Source organism: Alnus glutinosa, chromosome 12 (genome assembly GCF_958979055.1).
Source record: "Alnus glutinosa chromosome 12, dhAlnGlut1.1, whole genome shotgun sequence".
In the NCBI taxonomy this organism is placed as follows: Eukaryota; Viridiplantae; Streptophyta; class Magnoliopsida; order Fagales; family Betulaceae; genus Alnus; species Alnus glutinosa.
Genome location: NC_084897.1, coordinates 26,105,878 through 26,128,921, shown reverse-complemented (window position 1 = coordinate 26,128,921; position 23,044 = coordinate 26,105,878). Strand labels below are relative to the sequence as shown.

Sequence of the window (23,044 nt, the reverse complement as noted above, 5' to 3'; positions counted from 1 at the left end):
ATATAAGCCAGTTTAATTAACTGAATTAAAATAAAAAAATGTTCAGTTTTAATTTATCTAAAACTACATAAATTTATGTACCTTTAAAAACTTACTAATTGATTCATTTATATTTCTAGAGGAAAATTGACTCTGATGCCATCTACACATCGGATAGTTTATAATTAAGGATGCACATTTATTTACCAAACAAAAAAAAATTGTTCATTCTCATACTCGTTTTATATATATATATATATATATATATATATATATATATATATATATATATATATATATATATGTATGTATAAATTCATTATTGAATATGCAAAACTGACATATAATTCTTACAGGTTTAATGGTAATTTTTTTTTTTTAAAAAAAAAAATGAACAAAAGATGCGTACAAGAATGACACCAAATACATTTATAATTTTTTACGCCAATTCTTTTTTTTTTTTTAATTAATTCTAATATTTTATTTAGAATAAGCCCTCGGAATAAAATGATTATTCATACTTTTATTTAGTATGGACCTATTCATAGAAATAGCTATTCCCTTACAACATTTTTTTCTTTTAAAAAATGAAATTGAGGGAATAGACCATATTTTTTTTTTTTCCAAAAATAACCATATTTTTCTTTATTTTCTTTCAAACTTAAAAAAAAAAAAAAAAAAAAAAAAAAAAAAAAAACGTGTTGAATCTATTGGTCGCTGACTCGCCGGCCACCCACAATAGACGCCGGGAGTGGTCACACCACCCCCAAAGTACCACATGCCGGGGGGGGGGGGGGGGGAGGCAAGACCATCTCCAAGTGTCGTTTGTCAGGAGTGGTCTTGCCCTTCCCGATGGCATTGATGGTGGCTGCACCACCCCTAAGGTCTAATTTAGGTAGTCGGCCACCCCATAAATTCAACCTATCTTAATTTATTTATTTATTCTGTAATTTGAGTTTTAGAAAAACAAAAAATTATGTGGATTTTTTTTTTTTTAGTAATTTTAGTTCAATTTCAAGTATGACATGTGTTGTCACAAATTAAGGAATAAGAATTACTATTTCATTTCACCATCAATAATAACTATTTATTTTTTGAGATGTGGTATTTGTATACACACATTCACATTTAGTATGTGATTTATACGTATGGAATGAGTCCCCACCAAATAGGAATATGTGTCTTTTTAGGAATTGATTAAACCAGAAATCCAATATGCATAAAGAATTGTGATGCTCTTACTTTTTTAAAAAAAATAAAAAAAATAAAAATTGCGATGCTCTACACCCTCCTCTCTATCTCTATTCGGCTGTTTCTATCGAAATCTGAAGCCGAAACAGAGGGAGTAATCAAGGCCGGAATATGCGTTAATGGCGAGAGCCCAGTCTGGCACGACGAGAGTGAATCAAAACCACATCCCCAATGAATGGCAAGAGTTTCCATGCGAGAACTTATTCGATTCAGAAACTTCATTCTCGCACAACCTACTTCCAAAACCAACCTCTCCTCGTCCCCATTTTGCTCTTCTTGTGCTCCCGCAGAAAGAACTGCAACCTCGCTTTGTCAGCGAAGATTTGTTCTTGAAACATGTCAGAATTTGAGGCAGTTGTTCCAAATCCAAGCCCATTTGACCACTTCTGGTCTCTTCCACAACCCCTTTTGGGCAGGAAGAGTTCTGCTGTACTCTTCGGATTTCGGCGATATAGATTACACTGTTTTGATATTCCGATACATAGATTGGCCAGATACATTATGTATTAATACTGTCATCAAGGCCTACTCTAATAGTCGTGTTTCGTTCCAGGCTGTCGTGTTCTATTTTGAATGGTTGAGAAATGGGTTTTTGCCTAATAGCTATACTTTTGTACCGCTTGTTGGGTCTTGTGCGAAGATGGGTTGTGTTAAATCCGGGCAGAAATGTCACGGGCAGGCTGTTAAGAATGGAGCTGATTGTGTGTTGCCAGTGCAGAACTCTTTGATCCATATGTACGGGTGTTGTGGGGACGTTGACCTTGCTAGTAAGGTGTTTTTCGAAATGTCGAAGCGGGATTTGGTTTCGTGGAATTCAATCATTGATGGCTATGCCAGACTTGGTCATTTGGGTCTTGCTCGTAAGTCGTTTGACGTAATGCCTGAAAGAAATGTTGTTTCTTGGAATATTATGATTAATGGGTATTTGAAAGGTGGGAATCCTGGGTGTGGGTTGAAGTTATTCAGGGAAATGGTTAAATTGGGATTGAGAGGTACTGATACGACTGTGGTTAGCATGCTCACCGCATGTGGTCGGTCAGCAAGACTGAAGGAAGGAAGGTCAGTTCATGGTTCTCTTTTTAGGATGTTCTTGAGATCGAATATAGTTATTGATACTTCTCTGATAGATATGTATAGCAGGTGCAAGAGGGTGGACATAGCACGCAGAGTATTTGAAAGAATGGCAAATAGGAATTTAGTTTGCTGGAATGCAATGATCTTGGGGCATTGCCTTCATGGGAATCCAAAAGATGGGCTTACCCTATTTGGTGAAATGTTGGGTAGAAAAAAGTCAAAACATGGAGAAACCAACCTTGTTAAGAGTTTGAGGCCAGATGAGGGGCAAGAAGGAATCATCCCAGATGAAATAACCTTCGTTGGTGTTCTATGTGCCTGTGCCCGTTCTGGATTTTTAACGGAGGGCAGAAATTACTTCACCCAAATGATAAATGTATTTTGTATAAAGCCCAATTTTGCTCATTATTGGTGCATGGCTAATCTCTATGCCAGTGTGGGGCTCATCCAACAGGCAGAGGAAATCTTAAGGAATATGGCAGAAGATGATTATGATGATAAGACATCAGAATCCCTGTTTTGGGCTAATTTGCTCGGTTCATGTCGTTTCCTGGGAGACGTGTCTTTAGGAGAACAAATTGCCAGATCTCTAATTGACATGGAACCTCAAAAGCCCTCATACTATCAACTATTGTTGAATGTCTATGCTGTGGGAGGTCGATGGGAGGATGTTGCTAGGGTAAAAGAGATGATGAAGGATCGAAAGGTGGGGAGAATGCCAGGATGTAATCTTATAGATTTGAAAGAAATAGTTCACAAGTTAAAAGTGGGAGATAATTTGCGAGAAGGTATGGAGGAGGTCAGCATGATGATGGGTGAAATCGCGCAAAAGTTAAGGTTTTCAAGTAAACGGCCATCTCTAAACAACCCAGAACCTGGGATTTAGCATCAAAAAAAAGACTACAGAAAATGGTTTGTTCACACTTCATATGAGAGTTGGTTTCAAGTAGAAGGGATCAGGGCACCAGCATAGTCCTTTCCAAAATGTTAAGGATAATGCTTGCCTGATGAGAGTAGTTTGGTGACAATGAATTGAGTGTAGATTTTTATGACTTCAGCCAAGAATGCACGTATTCTTGTAAAGAAGTTTGATACCAAATAACACCTGACTTTACTCTGGTCAGTATTTCAGTACTTGTCAAAGAGGTCTCCAACAGCAACTGCTACCTACAGATTATGACAGTTTCTTTGACACCAATCTCTCTGCAGGTCATGATCGTCCAGTTTTGCCATACACTAATCTTTTTGACACTAATTTGTTGATTCCTTTTCCATGTGAATCTGCAAGGAATGTTATTGATTGTTTCAAGCATCACAACCAATTGCCTTTTGTTCTAACCGTGTCAAAATAAGTTGCAATGCCATTCCAACTTCAGTGTTGAATGATTTCCCAGTATGGTATTGGAATTTGTTATTTGATTGCAATGGTAATCACTTGCTGCATCTATTGTTTTTAGCAAGTCAGCGCTCAACTTTTAGGCAATGTTTTGAAGTAAAAAGATGAGAGCAACTTTTAGGTACTAACGACACTCGGGAAACCTTTTGTCCAACCAAACATGTGCTTGCTTCCCTGCAATCTTACTTCTTATACTCCCTAGATATACAAAAACCTAAACAACATGTCTAGCCACCATCTTCCAATAAAGCAGAAGTCCATATGATCTCTACACAACCATATGGAATGCAGTGAACCTGAATGCTATCACTGCGGACATATAAAGACAATCCATGAATGCTGTGACCAGATAGCACAAAGCTTCCAAGCCCACAGGTGTATGCATGACTACCCAAAACCAGGAAATAACAACAAAGAAGGGATTTAAGGCGATGAATTGATAGCAGGAGCAACTACTAACAATGCCCCCATCAGACTCCCATTGTTATTTACATTTCAAAGTGCTCACATTTTTTGAGGAGTAATGCTACACATTATCCCCTTGTCCTCCTTTTGTCCTCCCAAATTTGATGTGGCTCTTAAAATCACCATTGAATTTATGATAGATCATTATTGAATTTTGATCCAATGGTGATTTTAAGAGCCACATCAATTTTGGGAGGATAAAAGGTGGACAAGAGGATGATGTGTAGCATTACTCTTTTTTGAGAAAGATCAAAGTAAAATAACCACATAAACCACATAAACCACTATGTCTACATATACCCACAAAATATACCACATAAACCACATTCTAGTTTGTATGTTCAACTCAACATTATCTTCCAATACATCGTTCAAATAACCACAGGGTCTCCTGATAAACCTCTTCCGCTTCCTCCGGGGTGAAGTCATTTTTTATGTTAAACATTTTGTGGATCTCCTCTGGCATCTTCCCCTTGACTATCTCTGCTAGACTCTAACATGTCAGATCCTGAAGGGTCTTGATGTTCAAATAATTTGCAGCCTGGAAAATGTAACAATATTAGAACCACGATTGAACAACTACTCATTTTCAAATCACTTGCAACTTCAAAGATCAATCTAACTATACTACCTACCACATTTTGCAAAGCAACTTGGCAAAGGACATAGATAAAATTCAAGAATCTCAACCATTGTTTATAGACCATAAGCCTCTTGCATTCTTAAATAATAATGTCTTCAATATTGGGTGTAAAATCAAGTTATTCTCAACCTTCAAAGGACTCTAAAAAATCTGCCAAAAGAAATGCTGACAGATTTTGAACTCACACAGCCACTACTTTGTCCTCAAATAAACAAACTAAAGAACATTAGCAAGTACAAATCAAAGGACATCAACAAAGCAATTGGCACATTACACTTGGGCATGAAAAACCCTAGATGGATAGATCACATAGTAAAAGCCAATCAAAATCCTAATCCAGAAGCCCAAACCTACACCAAACACCATTCAGATCCAAATCTCAGAACCCTAGGAAGCGATCAGAGAATTCAAAGGAGGACCTACCAGAATGAGATCAAATAGACTGTCCTGGTCAACCTCGACGAACTCGGAGTCCCAGGTCTTGAGGTGGTATTCGGAGGTGCGGTCCTCGGGGTTCGCCCCCTCGACGTGCTTCTTGCAGTACTCGATGACCTTGGCCAAGATCTTGCCCGTCAAGTTCGGGAAGGGGATTCCGTTTTAGGCGCAATTGTCCTCGATCATCTTCTTGATCGCCGGGGACTTGAGAGCCACGGCCTCGTCGTCCAAGCGCTTCAGGGTGATCTTCTTCGACGACGACATGCTGCTCTCAAAAAGACGGCGTTTGCGAGACCGAGGATTGTGCTTCTGCGTTGGGCACGCAAGAGGGAATAAAAGATTGGACGTACGTACCAATTTTGCGTTGGATCAAACCACTTTTTCTTCCATGTTATCTTTTTTCCATACAATTTAAAGATTCCTTTCTGTACTTTTCCTTCTTTCTTTCTTTCTTTTGTTTTTTGTGACTGAAATGAAATTTGGTCATCTTCCACACAGAATCCACAGGCAAACCCTTCCACCGTTAAACCTCCACAACAGCAACGCAACACATGGCTCTCTCCTCTCTCTGTCTCTCTCTCTCTTCCCCAGCACCTCCCCATCTTCTCCAATTCCTCTTTCTCGCGCCAGTCTCCCGCCAAATAGCATTTATAAATCCAATCCGTTGGTACGTACTGTTTCTTCCTCTGGGCCTGCTAAGACCAAGTTCGAATAACAAAACCCCGAAGCTGTAAACGTCTGCTTTTACTGTGAATCCCTCTCTCTTGCTATCTCTAGTAAAATCCTCCTTTCATTCCAAGTGAACTGGGTAAGCTGAGACGTGTTTTTCGGCTTAACAGTCAATGGGTTTTTCTGTCCATGGGAGACTAGTGCTGCTGACCGCTGAATTTTTAGTGTTAGAATAAGCTAACCCGAAAGGTGATCAACTTAAATAAATCTGTATTGTTTGAAAAAAAAAAAAATACAAAAGGTCTTCTTCTATAGTTTTTTATTTTTTACAGCGACTAAACTACTCTTCCTAGGCAAAACCAATACGCTTATAATAACCGTGTTGACAGGGTTAGAATAGGAGAAAGCACAGTTCCAGCATTACTTTCTCATAAATTTTACATCTTACACAAGTAAAAAAAAAAAAAAAAAAAAAAGGGTTAAATAGGAAATTGCCCCTTTTTAACTCTTTTTTTAAATCATGTAGTTCATTATGTAATGTAGGTGATACATTGGCTTTAGCTAAAAACAAATATGGTACCTCCGTCTAAAAATTAACACTAGTCCACGTCAGCATCATTAAAGTCAACACTTGTCTTAGATGCCACATATACATGCCACATCAGCATCTTGTCACTGCTATATATATATATATATAATGCTTTAAAAAAATGCAAAAAAAAACAAAGAAAGGGTGGTTGAGCCACCCCTCAGCCACCCACTTGGCCGGGTTTGGGGTGGCCGAACCACCCCCACAAGGCCAAAGAAAAAAAAAAAAAAAAAAGAAGATTTTCTCTTTGGGAGTAGCCGAATCGCCCCCCAAGGGCCATGGGGATGGTTCGGCTACCCATAGAGAGGCCAGCCACCCATTCCTTTGTTTTTTCGCAATTTTTTTTAAAGCTTTATTTTTTTTAAAAAAAAAAAATGACAGTGACACGGCGCTGATGTGGCATGTATATGTGGCATCTGGGACAAGTGTTGACTTTTAAAGGGTGCTTAGTCGCACTGACGTGGACTACCATTAATTTTTGAACGAAAATTTGGACGGAGGTACCAACTTCGTCTTTAGCCAAAACCAATGTATCTCTGCAATACAAAATGAACAATATGGAGCAAAAAAAATAAAAGAGTTAAACCACGTGAGGCAAAAAGGTGTTTAACCCAAAATAAAAACATAAATTTTGATTTTGCTTCATAGCCAATTATAAATTTTAGATTGTGATCACGAAACTCCTTTTTATTTTTGTTCTTTTCTTCTTTCTTTCTTGGTTTTTTTATTTTTTTATAAAACACCAAATTTTGAAAGAATTATAAGTGGTAATTGGTATAGAGCACGCGCGAGCATATATGGTTTAACAACTTCAATTAGTAGGAGCATGAAAACTTGTTGACTTCAAAAGACTTTTATCTCCGCAGTAATATCGCTACTCGAAAGCTTTTGTCCAACCAAACACGTGCTCCCCGTCCTTGTTATACAAAAACTAAACAATATGTCCAGCCACCACCATCTTCCAATGAAAGCAGGAGCCCATATAATCTGTCTACTGTCCTCGTTTTCACACAACATATGAAACACAGAACCCGAATGCTATCGATGCGGAGATTGTAGAGATGTATATATGCCTACGTACCCATACCAACAACCCACAACACAGGACACCAAGATAGCACAATCCATGAATGCTGCTGCAATCAGATTGCACAAAGCTTTCAAAAAGCCCACTTGTGTGAGCATGACTACCCAAAACCAGGAAATCACAACAAAGAAAGGATTTCAGGAGTTGAACTGATAGAGGAATTGAATTGATAGCAGGAGCAACTACTACAAATTCCCCCATCAGAATCCAAATATTATTTACATTTCAAAGTACTCCAATTTTTTGGGAACGAAAGTGCTTCAAACAGAGAAAGGTAAAATTAGAATAACTATACTTAACATAAACCCACAAAATATACCACAAACCACTTTCAACTCCACAGTATCGCCCAATACATCATCATCATTCAAATGCCCACTGGTTCTCCCGACGAACCTCTTCCTCTTCTTCCGGGGTGAACTGATTCTTTATGTTAAAGGTCTTGCGGATCTCCTCTGGCGTCTTTCCCTTGATTATGTCTGCTACAGTCTGGCATGCCAAATCCAGAAGGCTCTTGATATTCAAATAGTTTGCAGCCTAGAAAATGCAAATAATATTAGAAAGCAATTGAACAACTATTCATTTTCACATCTCAGGCAACTTTAAAGATCAATATGAACAATAAAGTACATATCTGAGTTACCACAATGCACAACTTGGCAAAGGGTTCAACATAACCAACATATCTTTCCTTTTCTGGAAATAGCATACACATGAATAAGCCTTTTGCATATGCTTAAATAATGTCTTCAATATTGGGTGTAAAATCAAGTTATTCTCAACCTTCAAAGGACTCTAAACAAATCTGCTAAAAAATTACTGACAGATTGAAAAAATAATAAAAACAAAATACTCTTCTCAATAGGGACAGTAAAACTCACACAAAGCCCAAACAAATAACCTAAAAGCATTAGCAAGTCCAAATCAAAGGACATCAACAAAGCAATTGGCACATTATTACACTTACGCATCAAAAACCACAGCAACATATTTCAGAAAAACAAGACTATAACATAAATAAACAACAAAAGGAAAAGGAAAATTCGACCCAAATATCCAATTTCGAAACCCTATATCACATATTCACAAAGTATTTTAACTAGGAAAAGTAATTCGAAACGCTAGTATCACAGAGCAAAACGAATCAAAATCCTAATCCAGAAGCCCTAACCAACAAAATCATCAATAACAAGTACTGGCACCACCAAACACCATTCAGATCCAAATTCCAGAACCCTAGCACCGACAAATTCAAAGCCCCAAAGAACAAGTACTAACACCACCAAACAACATTCAGAACCAAATCTCATAACTCTAGCCACGATAAACTCAAAACCCTAGGAAACAAAACAATCAATCAGATACTTCGAAAGAGAACCTACCCGAATGAGATCGAATAGAGTGTCCGAGTCAACCATCGCGAACTCGACATCCCATGCCTTGAGATCGTCATCAGACGTGCGCTCCTCGGGGTTCGCCGCATCGACGTGCTTCTTGCAGTACTCGATAACCTTGGCCAAGATCTTGCTCGTCACGTCCGGGAGAGGGAATCCGTTGTCGGCGCAATCGTACTCTATCATGTGCTTGATCGTCGGCGACTCGAGCGCCACGGCCTCGTCGACCTCGAAGGCCTCGCCGTCCGAGCTCTTCAGGGTGATCTTCTTCGACGACGACATGGTGCTTCTCGAAAAGACGGCGTTTGCTAGCGTTCCTCCAAAGGAAAGAACAAACAAATGAACCCAAGAATCCGAGCGCTCGCCTTTCTGGGGCCTGGCGCTGAGGCCGCCATTTATAGTTCTATTGGCTTGATTCCTGCCCAAAAGTCGCCAAGTCGGTAATCAAGTTGAGTATAACTTGAAAGAGAAATGATTGTTATACTTATTTCTCACGAGAGTCGCGCAAAAAGCTAACCTGATTGGTTTAATTTTTTCTTTTCTTTTCTTTTCTTTTCTTTTTGTAGCTTGAAAATCGGTTGGAGGGAAAAATAAAATGAGAATAACTTCTATTCGGTGGTGGCAAAAACCACCACTTTTTTGCCCACCAATAGCAAGTTGACATATCAGCATGAAACAAAAAAAACACAAAAAATGAGAGTGTAGGCAAAAACACCGGATCATTCTCCTTCCTTCACTCTTTTAGTCTTTAGAAAAAAAACAAAAAAAACAAAAACCAAAAATCCTGCTCCCAGCCACTGCCCCACGCGGCCACGCCGGACCTCGAGCTCGGCGGCAACTCCACGGCTGGATCGGCGACTCCACAGCGTCGGAACTCGAAGGAGAAGACGAACGTGGTGGGTAGTCCTTGTATGGGAAGGAGAAGACGAACTTCTTAGACCCAAAGTTGGCCGGGGGCGGCCGCGCGGCTACCCCCGATCCATGGGGCGGCCGCGCGGCCATCCCCGGGGTTTGGGGGTGGCCTTCGGGCCAACCCTAGATCCATCTAGGGCTGGCCCGATGGCCACCCTTGGCCCTGGGCGGCCACCCCCGACCACTGGGGGGTGGCTGCGCGCAGGGGCGGAGCCAACTTTTAGGCTTTGGGGGGGCCAAATTGAAAAAAAAATAATTTGGGGGGGGCCAAAACTACAAATTTTTTAAAGAATAGGGGTAAAAATTATATTTTTTCTTTTTTTTTTTTAGATTTTTTCTTTTTTTTTTTTTGGGGGGAGCCCTTTGGCAAGGCCCCCCCCAAGCCAAAGTGTGGCTCCGCCCCTGGCCGCGCGGCTATCCCCGGTCCTTGGAGAGGCCGTGCGGCCACCCCCGAGGTCTGGGGGTGGCCTTTGGGCCAACCATTCCGTCGGCCGGGTGGATGTCATTCCGTAGGAGGAGGAGCATTCGGTGGCGTGTTCCAACTCGAGAGTTGGCGGCGTGTTCCGGCTTGGGCGGTCGGTGGCGTGTTCCGACTCGGAAGTTGGCGGCGTGTTCTGGCCTGGGCGGTGCTGGCAGCGGGTCCATTACGGGCGTTGGTTTTGGCCTGGCTGGTGTTCCGACCCGGTCGGTGGCAGCGGGTTCGTGGTCAGGCCTGGGCGGTGCCGGCGGCGTCCGGCCTGGCTGTGGCAGAATGCTGCTTGGGCAGGGGCGGTCTCTTTCAATTTTTGAGTTTTTTTTCTTGAAATGACGTGTCAAAATGTAATTGGTGGGCAGAAAACAAAGGTTTTCTGCCATGGCCTGATAGAAGGGGCTCTCAAATAAAATATCAATCATTTCCCCTCCAACACTGCCCCCCACCCCCTCTCTCTCTCTCTGAAATTTCTCTGCCGTACAATCCCATCCCTCTCAGCGTCCGGCGTCCTCCAACTGGCAGTCCCCCCCCCTCTCTCTCTCAACTGCAGCATCCGTACAGCCCCCGTCCATCTCGGCGTTCAGCGTCGCTCTTCGGCAGTCCCCCTCGATCTCTCTCTCTCTGCATCGTCCGGAGCTCAGTCGCCGGTAGTCCCCGTCCCTGTCGGCAGTCGGCCTCCTCCGTCGTCCGGCGTCCCCTTCCGACTAAAAAAACAGGTTCTCTCTCTCTCTCTGGCCGGATCTGTTGCTAAAAAAAAAAAGGGGAAATTTTTGGCTTGGCTGTTCACACAGTGGAGGCAGCCGATGCCCAGTTTTTTTTTTATTTTGGGATTCAGCTTGTTTGATCAGGTTTTCTGCGGATTTGTTCTTTTATTTTCATTGTTAGGTAGTTTAGGACACAAGTGGTTGGATATGTGGCCGGATCTGTTGCTAAAAAAAAGGGGGGGAAATTTTTGTATCGGTGGATCTGTTGGCAGGTTTATAGGGTTTTCACTTCCAATCTTATGTATCTTGAGAACACTATCCTCTCTTTAGGATCGTCTATTTCTCTCTATTGTAAGTTTTTAATTTTGTGGTATATTAAAAAAAAAAAAAAAAAAAAATCAAGTCATGGCATAAAACAAGACTTTTCTGCCCACCAATAAAAAATCAACACGTCATCTCATAACAAAAAACTCAAATGTTGCTGAAACACTGGATCAAAGCAAATGACCCACCCATTTTTCTTGAAAACTTCGTTTTACCCCATTTCCCTCTCAAGCACATTAAGAGAAAATTGACTACCACCCCTGCCCAAATCCGCACCACCAAAGCTTAGAATTTGAATGCAAAATACTATCCGATGATTTCTGTTTGGAGAGCGACGAAGTGAGGGAAAGTCGAGGAAAATTAGAGAAAATTGACAATTCGTAGTGGTGGACGTAGGTGTCTAACACCGAACCACCCGTAAATTCTTTGTGTTATCTTCTCTTTCTTGCTTCCGCCTTTATTCTCATATTTTAGATTTATATACAAATCTCATCAGGAAGATTATCAGGACCCATTTCTTAATAGATTGTACAGAAGGTATAGACATAGGATATTAATACAACATTCCCCCTCCTTCCCTCTCAACAACCACAAGCAAAAGAATAATATGATTTTTTCTTGCAAATGGAAGATTATTTGTACCCACTTTTCAATTGATTGTATAACCATAAGACTATTAATATAACATCCCCCAATGCCCCACCTCCCCTCCAACAACCACAAGGAAAAGAGTGACATGAGCAATGATATTGAATCTTAGCTGTTAATCTTACATGGATGTATATATGCTTCCAATATAAATCTACACATCAAATGGTTCACAATAACTTAACAAAAACTTTCGTTTTAAACTGTTAAAGACTAGATGAGCACCAAAAAGGCATATGTTCATGAAAATGATCTATCCTTGGCAATTTTCAACCAAGGTAACAGCATAAGAACCTTATTATTATACAAGATGCAGGAGAATAGGAGGACTTTAGTTTTAAACTGTTAAAAGACTAGATGAGCACCAAAAAGGCATATGTTCATGAAAATGATCTATCCTTGGCAATTTTCAACCAAGGTAACAGCATAAGAACCTTATTATTATACAAGATGCAGGAGAATAGGAGGTGAGAGTTATCAAAGTGGGTTAACGTGTCTAATCATGGTGTAGCCACTAGCCACAAGAAAAGATACTGATTGTGTAGTGGGAAAGAAAGTACCGTGATGTTCAACGTCTTGCGAAGCTTTCTTCTGACATTACAAGTATAGCAACAGCATGACAACACCAATGAATATGCCATCAATTCGTTACATGCCTCTGCCGAAGCTGATGATCGATCATAAAACCATAAATATTCTGTATAAGCTTTCAAACAATAAAAAAACCAAATTTATTTCTATTTTATTTTGATATTTTTTTCTGTCATTATTGTACCAAATATGTTGGTGTTTTCGGGCACAAAGTGATCTTACATTATAATATAATGTCCTTTACTTTATAATTACTATCATTTTGTTCACCTTAATTTGAACTCATTAAATTCGGTAGTAGGTTTATTCACATAATGTCTCGCATAGAATCTCAACAATGTAGCATTCTAGCAGTTGAACTATATAGATGAAATGAGGAAAATATTTGAAACATTGAGCAGTCATAGCTGAGCATATATTCAGCTACTATGTGCATGCGCGCTTATGATTGTATACGCTTCCAATAAAGCATATCAAGACATAATAGCTCGAAACTCTGGCCTAACTGCTGCTAGTTTCATTAAGAGTGAAGTCACAAATTAACCACTGGTTAACATCAGGATATAACACGGTAAGGCCTTTTTCAGTGCTACGAAACAAGGCTCAGGCAACATCAAAATCCAGACTAAACAACCAGTGTTAGAAACAATTAACATTAACTCGCAGCTGGCAAAAGTTTTACCCAGTTGTTCCAGCCCAAATGATCTTAGAGTTCTGAAAGAGAGGAAAACTATACCCTCTGCAGGGCTTTCAAAATATCAAATATGATGCAAAGTTTTTTGCAGGGTTACAGTAATGGCAAAATTATGGTTTCATAACCCACCGACAGATCAATGCTAGACAAAGAAAAAGGTTGTTTGTTCGCACCACAAGACTGAAAAGTATACCCAGTATGTACCTAATCTGGCTACTTTTTAAAATGACGAGTGAAAAATGAACTCTATCTATTTCCAACTTGTAAAGACCTTGATAACTCGAATTAGATTAAAATTTCCACTACTGAAGTTTAAGAATTGACAGATACATGAACGCATGGATGCAGAAGCATTCCAATATAGCCAATAATTCTAAGAAAATCTAATAAGTCTGAGCTAACTCACACGTATGCCTGTCAGTTGCTACAGTAGTAATCTTTGAAAATGTTCCACAAGGAAATAAAAAGGTTTTTATACCTGCAAAGCAACTAAACCGCTTACAATACAACGGAAAATTTTGGTAAGTACAGGTTAGTGTAGAAGCACATAAAAATTTAGTAGTATGAGAAAGTGTTACCTTCTCCTGAGTGTACGAGATAGTGTTACCATTCTACTAAAAGGGTGTCTTAGGATGCATTGGTTAGGTCAACCTCTCCATGACCATATTATTCTCTCTATATCATTTGAAGAATAAGGAGAAAGAAACTCAGGTATAATAAATATCACCCTCTAATCCATTTAAGAACTTTGGAAAAGGTAACATTTTTTTAAAAGTACTCAAATAGTTTCATCTAACAAGCTTATTTTGGGAGCCATACTGGCAAAGGATAAGTGGAAATCACTCTACTACAAAATATGCAAGAGCAAAGGAGAAAGGGGCAATTTACTACAGATCATCTATACCATAAGTGCATGGATTGATAAACACAACTCAACTCAAGGAAGCCTTAATCCCAATTAAATTTGGGTCAGATTAAGGACTTGAATTGATAAAACACAAATTTATATAGTTACACAAGATAAAACTTGCCATTATGCGATATTGCTTCAATTGACAGGCCATAATTTTGACATTGTGAGAGAACTTACACAGACAAGGTTCTGAACAACAACCAAGTAGATCAGTATGCCATTCTTCATGCCGGCGTGAACCTCTAGTCGACAGGAGATCATGTCCAGATGAAACTGAAGATGTTTTTCTGTGCAGATAAATACAGCATCATAATATAAGTATGTAAAAGGTCCTTTTGGAAAGTCTGTTATAGATAGAAAACATAATATTATAAGATATTGAAAAAGCAGAATTGTTTGCATGAGTATTTGTGAAATCTTAAGTCAGACTGATACAGAATTGGAACTTATAATTTCATTGATGTTGACTGCATTCAACTTCATATACTTAAAAATCAGAAGAAAATCAACCTTGAAGTTGTACGAGTGTCGCGCTTCTTATGATAGCCTTCATCAGATGAATGCTCTTTGTCACTGTTGGCATCTGAATAACTCCGTTACAATTTCCTGTTGACCTTTTTCAGGCAAACTCTTCTCTGGAAGGACATTTGCAGCAGCAGCTTCCGTTACGTCTAACAAACGCTGAATTACTTCACATTGACTCAAGTCTAAGTGAGCTTGTGATCGCTGTAGTTCAAATTGAAGCTTTTCATTTTCCTTTTGAAGTGCTTCACAAAAAGGCAAGTTCGGGTAGGAACAAGAAAGAGTTTTCTTCAACACCATAGCATCGTTACCTGAGGGGTCTGGTTTCAGGATCACATCCTGCACCCTTCTGTCCTCTTCATCCAATGTGTATTCTCGTTGATCCATTTCAATAACTTCCAGCCTCTCCTATGGATTCAGAAAACTATGTATAAATCTAAAGCAAGCAGATTCTGATCCAGTTGGAGGCAAAGTAAGAGTAAAACAGAGTTGCATGTAGTTACCAATTAAAAATTATGATCTATAGTTGCGGCTAAAACATTAAAATGCATTGGACTTTAGTCTGCCATATAGTCAAAGAATGTAACATGGCATAGGGGGCCCAAAAAGAGTCGTCAGCTCAACCATATTGAACCACATAACTCACTGATGTTATCTATTACTCCAGGTATTTACCCATTGGCCACTGCTTCAGTTTCAATTCTATAACTAGATGTTCATGCCAATACAAAACAACAAAGACTAAACCCTCAGAGACAGGATGCCAGGCCAATTACTATTTCACACATGGAGTTTGCCACCCATTTCTACTTGGTGTATCACCTAATACCCAGCCACATGATGCAGCTGCCTTCACCCAGCTCTTACAACTCATTAGTAATCCTGAGCAAACAACCATTGACTAAGTTTTCTGTATGCCAGCCTTTTAAACTTCATTTAAAAGCACAAATTCAGGACTCCAATATGCCCACCACTAGCAATCAAGGTTTAGTGGCCAATCTGGAAAATCTATGCGCATCATCAGCAAGCACAATATAACAAGCTTCGAAGAATCTATCCTCAACAACTAATCCTTCCATTAGAAATGCTTAAATGCAACGCATTCACCCACGTTTAACCAATCTTTGTTACTTCAAAAATTGACACTCTAACTAAAACACCAGGTACGAAGGAGAGAGAGAGAGTGTTTTTTCTTATTGAAATAATCTATTTAGTAGCTACAGTGCTATCCAATTGGGTAGCACTGTAGCTTACCCAAGGAGGTCCATGAATAATAGGGTAGCTGCTGTGGTGTCATTTTTTGTAATTTTTTTGAAATTTTTCCTATTTTAGAGAAGAATACCACTTGTAGGGCATCTGTTACTAGTGCTCTTATATTTCCTAGTTATACAAAAACCTAAACAACATGTCTAGCCACCATCTTCCAATGAAAGCAGAAGTCCATATAATCTCTACTGTCCTAGTTTTCATACACAACCATATGAAACGCAGTGAACCTGAATGCTATCACCGTGGACATATAAAGACAATCCATGAATGCTGTAATCAGATAGCACAAAGCTTTCAAGCCCACAGGTGTATGCATGACTACCCAAAACCAGGAAATGACAACAAAGAAAGGATTTAAGGCGATGAATTGATAGCAGGAGCAACTACTGACAATGCCACCATTAGACTCCCAATGTTATTTACATTTCAAAGTGCTCACATTTTTTGAGAAAGATCAAAGTAGAATTACTATGCCTAACATATACCCACAAAATATACCACATAAGCCACATTCTTGTTTGTATGTTGAACTCCACATTATCTCCCAATACATCATTCAAATAACCACCGGGTCTCCCGATGAACCTCTTCCGCTTCCTCCGGGGTGAAGTCATTCTTGATGTTAAACATCTTGCGAATCTCCTCTGGAGTCTTCCCCTTGACCATCTCTGCTAGAGTTTGGCATGTCAGATCCTGAAGACTCTTGATGTTCAAATAGTTTGCGGCCTGAAAAATGCAACAATATTAGAACTACGATTGAACAACTACTCATTTTCAAATCACTGGCAACTTCAAAGATCAATATAAACAATCAAGTAAATATCCAGGATGCACAACTAACTATACTACGTACCACATTTTGCAAAGCAACTTGGCAAAGAACAGATAAAATTCAAGAATCTTAACCATTGTTTATAGACCATAAGCCTCTTGCATGCTTAAATAATATCTTCAATATAGGGTGTAAAATCAAGTTATTCCCAACCTTCAAAAAGGACTCTAAACAAATCTGCCAAAAGAAATGCTGACAGATTGAAAAAATTATAAAAACAAAATACTCTTCTTAATAGGGGAAGTAGAACTCACACGGCCACTACTTTGTCCTCAAATAAACAAACTAAAGAACATTAGCAAGTACAAATCAAAGGACATCAACAAAGCAATTGGAACATTACACTTAGGCATAAAAAACCCTAGATCACATGGTAAAAGCACACCATTCAGATCCAAATCTCAGAACCCTAGGAAGCGATCAGAGAATTCAAAAGAGGACCTACCAAAATGAGGTCGAATAGAGTGTCCTGGTCAACCTCGACGAACTCGGCGTCCCAAGCCTTGAGGTGGTATTCGGAGGTGCGGTCGTCGGGGTTCGCCGCCTCGACGTGCTTTTTGGAGTACACAATTACCTTGGCCAAGATCTTGCTCGTCAAGTTCGGGAGGGGGATTCCGTTTTCGGCACAATCGTCCTCGATCATCTTCTTGATCGTCGGCAACTTGAGCGCCACAGCCTCATCAGCCTCGAAGGCCTCGCCATCCGAGCTCTTTAGGGTGATCTTCTTCGACAATGACATGCTGCTATCGAAAAGACGGCGTTTGCGAGACCGAGGATTGTGCTTCTGCGTTGGGCACGCAAGAGGGAATAAAATATTGGACGTACGTACCAATGTTGCATTGGATCAGACCCCTTTTTCTTCCATGTTCAACTACATTGCATACTTTTTTATCTTATCTTTTTTCCATACTATTTAAAGATTCCTTTCTGTACTTCTTCCTTCTCTCTCTCTCTTCCCCAGCACCTCACCGTCTTCTCCAATTCCTCTTTTTCGCGCCAGTCTCCCGCCAAATAGGATTTATCAATCCAATCCGTTGGTACTGTTTCTTCCTCTGGGCCTGCTAAGACCAAGTTCGAAAAACAAAACCCCGAAGCTGTAAACGTCTGCTTCCCTCCCAAACACCTTTACCCGTTCCCTAATATTTCCTTCCACCCCACCACAAAAACCCCCATCTTCCTTACCTTCAGCCATCTTTCTCTCTACCCTTCTTACTGTTTTTCTGTATTTTCGGCCATTGGAGTTAAGGCCAAATCTCCATCTATCCACCTATATTTCTAAGGTTTTTCAGTGCTTTTGGCCATTGGAGTTAAGGCCCAATGTCCATCTACCCACCTATCTTTCCAGCAATTTCTTTGTCTTGTCTTGGTTTGTGTCTTCACAGCAGCAGCCCATGTCCTCTACCTTCCACCGTGTTTACTGTAGTTTTTGAGATCGAGTTTTGTTTCAATTTTTTCGTTCTAGATCTATGTTCTTTCCACAACCTCTACATAACACGCTCCTCACCACCGGATTCATCGACGTCTCCATCATCCACCACCAGTCTCCGTTCACTCCACCACCTTCTCCAGGGCCGTGCGTGGTGCACACGCTCCATAGGGTTTTTTGCTCTCTTCGGTGTGTGGACGCCATGTTTGGTCTTCTCGCTTTCAACCACGACCTCCACCGGTGTTTCATGGATTTGCCGGCGTTTTTGGCCACTGAGAGGCTTTCCCTTGGCGGCGCGTGTGTCTCAAGCGCCGTCAGGGAAGGTTCTCACACCACCTTCTGCTTCTGGATTTTTGTTGCGTTTGCTTTTGTTTTCTTGTTTTTTTGGGCTTACTTATTCTACTTTTCCCATGTTCACCCATGTAATCGAGGTGTTTAAGTTCTTGTGACTCAATACACTATTCAAATCACCTTCAATGATGACTCAGGCTTTGTGGCATCCGTACCTCGAGCCAAAGAGCCCGCATCTTCGGAAACATTGCCTCTACGTACTTTCGTTCTTAGCTTTGTTCTTGGGTTGCCCAGCCCAATCGTGTTTTATTTTGTATTTTTCCTTTTGATGTAATCTGTTTTACAAGTATCTATAAAAAAAAAACAAATTAAAAAAAAAAAAAAAAAAAAAAAAAAAAAAAAAAACTCCTCCTTTCATTCCAACTGGGTAAGCTGAGTCATATTTTTCGGCTCAACAGTCGATGGGTTTCTACTTTCTATCCTTTGGGAGACTAGTGCTGCTGACTGCTGAATTTTTAGTGTTATATAAAAAATTTTAGAGCACAGTTCCGGCATAACCTTTTGACTGTGATCACGAAGTCCTTTTCATTTTTGTTCTTTTCTTCTTTTTTTTGTTTTTTCTTGAAAACACCAAATTTTGAAAGACTTATGTGTGGCATAGAGCACGGGCGGACATACATGGTTCAACAACTTCAATGGAAAATGCTACACATTTCAATTTTTTTTTTTTTTTCAAAATATCTATCATTTTGAGAAACAGACCATTTGAGAGCAAAATTTTGAAAAAAAAAAAAAATTGAAAAGCCTAACATTTCTCTTAGTAGGAGCTTGAAATTGTTGACTTCAAAAGATTTTATCTCCACAGTAATATCGATACTCGAAACCTTTTGTCCAACCAAACACGTGCTCCCCTGCAACCATCTAATACTTCCTTGTTATACAAAAACTAAACAACACATGTCCAGCCACCACCATCTTCCAATGAAAGCAGGAGCCCATGTAATCTCTATATGCCTACGTACCCACACCAACAACCCACAACACAGGGCACCAAAATAGCACAATCCATGAACGCTGCTGCAATCAGATTGCACAAAGCTTTCAAAAAGCCCACGTGTGTGGGCATGACTACCCAAAACCAGGAAATCACAACAAAGAAAGGATTTAAGGAGTTGAAATGATAGAGGAATTGAATTGATAGCAGGAGCAACTACTACAAATTCCCCCATCAGAATCCAAATATTATTTACATTGCAAAGTACTCCATTTTTTTGGGAACGAAAGTGCTTCAAACAGAGAAAGGTAAAATTAGAATAACTATGCCTAACATAAACCCACAAAATATACCACAAACCACTTTCAACTCCACATTATCGTCCAATACATCATCATCATTCAAATGCCCACTGGTTCTCCCGACGAACCTCTTCCTCTTCATCAGGGGTGAAGTCATTCTTGATGTTAAAGGTCTTGCGGATCTCCTCTGGCGTCTTCCCCTTGATCATGTCTGCTACAGTTTGGCATGTCAAATCCAGAAGGCTCTTTATATTCAAATAGTTTGCAGCCTGGAAAATGCAAATAATATTAGAACGCGATTGAACAACTATTCATTTTCACATCTCAGGCAACTTTAAAGATCAATATAAACAATAAAGTAAATATCTGAGTTACCACAAATGACTCTAAACAAATCTCAACCTTCAAATGACTCTAAACAAATCTCCTAAAAAATTACTGGCAGATTGAAAAAAAAAATAATAAAAACAAAATACTCTTCTCAATAGGGAAAGTAAAACTCACACAAAGCCCAAACAAATAACCTAAAAGCATTAGCAAGTCCAAATCAAAGGACATCAACAAAGCAATTGGCACATTATTACACTTACGCATCAAAAACCACAGCAACATATTTCAGAAAAACAAGACTATAACATAAATACACAACAAAAGTAAAAGGAAAATTCGACCCAAATATCCAATTTCGAAACCCTAGATCACATATTCACAAAGTATTTTAACTAGGAAAAGTAATTCGAAACGCTAGTATCACAGAGCAAAACGAATCAAAATCCTAATCCAGAAGCCCTAACCTACAAAATCATCAATAACAAGTACTGGCACCACCAAACAACATTCAGATCCAAATTTTCCAGAACACAAAGCCCCAAAGAACAAGTACTAGCACCACCAAACAATATTCAGATCCAAATCTCATAACTCTAGCCACGACAAACTCAAAATCGTAGAAAACAAAACAATCAATCAGAGACTTCGAAAGAGGACCTACCAAAATGAGATCGAATAGAGTGGCCTGGTCAACCTTCACGAACTCGACATCCCATGCCTTGAGATCGTCGTCGGACGTTCGCTCCTCGGGGTTCGCCGCATCGACGTGCTTCTTGCAGTACTCGATGACCTTGGCCAAGATCTTGCTCGTCACGTTCGGGAGAGGGATTCCGTTGTCGGCGCAATCGTCCTCGATCATGTGCTTGATCGTCTGCGACTCGAGCGCCACGGCCTCGTCGACCTCGAAGGCCTCGCCGTCCGAGCTCTTCAGGGTGATCTTCTTCGACGACGACATGGTGCTCTCGAAAAGACGGCGTTTGCTAGCGTTCCTGCAAAAGAAAGAACAAACAGAAGAACCCTAGAATCCGAGCGCTCGCCTTTCTGGACTTTCTTTGCGAAGCGAAGAATCGTTATTGAGATATTTGGGGCCCGGGGCTGAGGCCGATATTTATAGTTCTATTGGCTTGGTTCCTTGAATTCCTTCCCAAAAGTCGCCAAGTCGGTAATGAAATTATTATTTATTTAGTTTTTTAGATAATGAAATTATTATTTAAAATTTGCCCCAACTATTTTTTTTAAATAAAGTTTAAAAGTTTTCAATTTACCACATAGAAATCCAATAAATAAACTTCTTATAGGTGTTGAGACCGCCCCAAATTTGGCCGAACGGGCTCCTTTTGGGGGGGCGCGCCCTATCTTTCTTTCGAAGTGGCTGAGCCACCTCCACCAAATGCTTAGGGTGATTCGGCCACCGAATCACCCCCTCTAAGTCAGTCAGAGGGTTAATTTTTGTGGTATTTTTATTTTTTGATTTAAAAAAATGTTTTGACTTTAAAAAAAGGTGAAAACATTACTTTTGAATTTTTAAAAGTACTTTGTGTTTTAAGTCTTCATGTATTTCTCTTGAAAATAAAAAATACAAACAAAACACATTAACAATCATGTGATTTTGTTTTTCTTTCCTCTAATTGTCAATAGTTAGGGTTTCATAAAATATTATTTTGATTAAACCCATTAGCCCTTGCTCTTTATACTATACCCTAACCTTACAACGTTTTGACCAATTGAATCTAACAATTTCATATTTAAAAGAAAAATAAATAATGATGGATTCAAATTTTTTTCAATGTCAGTAATTAATAGTGTATATGTATAAGAATTAATTTATGTTACTCTCTTTTTTACAGTTTTTCTTTAAGGTGCACATTGAATTGCAGCTATTCTTTTTTCTTTTTTTTTTAAAAAAGAAAAAAAAAAAAAAAAAAAAAGAAGAAGAAGAAGAATAGAATTTAGTTAAATGAAATGAATAGTTGATTTGTCCAACCATTTTTTGTTCCTCTAATATAAAAAGGCAGAAACCTAGCATCACCAGGACATCAGTGAAACCTACGACATCTAATGTTATTAGGACGAAATTAATAGTTGATTTGTTCAACCCATTTTTTTTGTAGCTCTTTTTTCTAACATAAAAAGGCAGAGACCCAACATTGTTAGGACATCAGTAGAACCTAAGAGAGCTAATACTATTATAACAAAATGAATAGTTGATTTGTTCGACCCAATTTTTCTGTAGCTCTTTTTTCTTTAATATAAAAATGCAAAGACCCATCACCATCAGGACATTAGTGGCACCTAAGATGGCTAATACTATTAGGGAAGATTTATTTATTTATTTTAATGCTCTCATGGCAAAATAGTAAATTCATTCATGATTCTTATATATATATATATATATATATATATATATATATATATATATATATATATATATATATAAGCAAATTAGGAATGGGTACAGGAAATCAAAACATAGAAAAATTGGTGGGCTCTCCAACAACAAACCTAAAACGAAAAAAAACAAAAATTATAATAAAATTGTGCCAAAAATACAACTAAAACATAGGCAATGGGCCAAAAATACGAGAGCATCTTTGAAAGGGCCGCTAAAAGCGGCTACTAAAGCAAAGTCAAGAGACATGAGATAGGCACAAATCTCGAAGGCCCCCCAACCCTTCTTGAACCCCCACAAGCAACTATTTATACATCAAAGTAGATGTTGGCAAGTGAAAGGCACTTCTGAAAAAGATCCATCACAAAGGAGTACCGATCTTCGGTAGAATAAGTCTCCATAATAATATCATAACACAAAAGACACCATGAGACTAAAATACTAAATCT

The 23,044-nt window shown here is 39.2% G+C and overlaps 4 protein-coding genes and 2 pseudogenes across 4 annotated transcripts; 1 reads left to right on the top strand and 5 right to left on the bottom strand.

Moving 5' to 3' along the window:
• Positions 1-1,227: 1,227 nt before the first annotated feature.
• Positions 1,228-3,687, top strand: LOC133852183 (pentatricopeptide repeat-containing protein At3g51320). The gene has a single exon (XM_062288882.1). It carries the CDS (start codon positions 1,406-1,408, stop codon positions 3,188-3,190), a length of 1,785 nt encoding a protein of 594 aa, XP_062144866.1. The 5' UTR covers positions 1,228-1,405; the 3' UTR covers positions 3,191-3,687.
• Positions 3,688-4,435: 748 nt separating this feature from the next.
• LOC133852184 (SKP1-like protein 1B) lies at positions 4,436-6,125 on the bottom strand (annotated as a pseudogene).
• A 1,598-nt stretch (positions 6,126-7,723) lies between these two features.
• LOC133851953 (SKP1-like protein 1B) lies at positions 7,724-9,434 on the bottom strand. The gene is made up of 2 exons (XM_062288591.1): positions 8,971-9,434; positions 7,724-8,125 (listed from the first exon to the last, which is right to left on the bottom strand). Exons 1-2 carry the CDS (start codon positions 9,262-9,264, stop codon positions 7,952-7,954), a joined length of 468 nt encoding a protein of 155 aa, XP_062144575.1. The 5' UTR covers positions 9,265-9,434; the 3' UTR covers positions 7,724-7,951.
• Positions 9,435-12,532: 3,098 nt separating this feature from the next.
• LOC133852715 (protein MID1-COMPLEMENTING ACTIVITY 1-like) lies at positions 12,533-15,660 on the bottom strand (annotated as a pseudogene).
• Positions 15,661-16,367: 707 nt separating this feature from the next.
• Positions 16,368-18,101, bottom strand: LOC133851720 (SKP1-like protein 1B). The gene is made up of 2 exons (XM_062288273.1): positions 17,309-18,101; positions 16,368-16,757 (listed from the first exon to the last, which is right to left on the bottom strand). Exons 1-2 carry the CDS (start codon positions 17,600-17,602, stop codon positions 16,584-16,586), a joined length of 468 nt encoding a protein of 155 aa, XP_062144257.1. The 5' UTR covers positions 17,603-18,101; the 3' UTR covers positions 16,368-16,583.
• Positions 18,102-19,743: 1,642 nt separating this feature from the next.
• LOC133851698 (SKP1-like protein 1B) lies at positions 19,744-21,295 on the bottom strand. The gene is made up of 2 exons (XM_062288242.1): positions 20,868-21,295; positions 19,744-20,145 (listed from the first exon to the last, which is right to left on the bottom strand). Exons 1-2 carry the CDS (start codon positions 21,159-21,161, stop codon positions 19,972-19,974), a joined length of 468 nt encoding a protein of 155 aa, XP_062144226.1. The 5' UTR covers positions 21,162-21,295; the 3' UTR covers positions 19,744-19,971.
• Between the last annotated feature and the right edge of the window lie 1,749 nt (positions 21,296-23,044).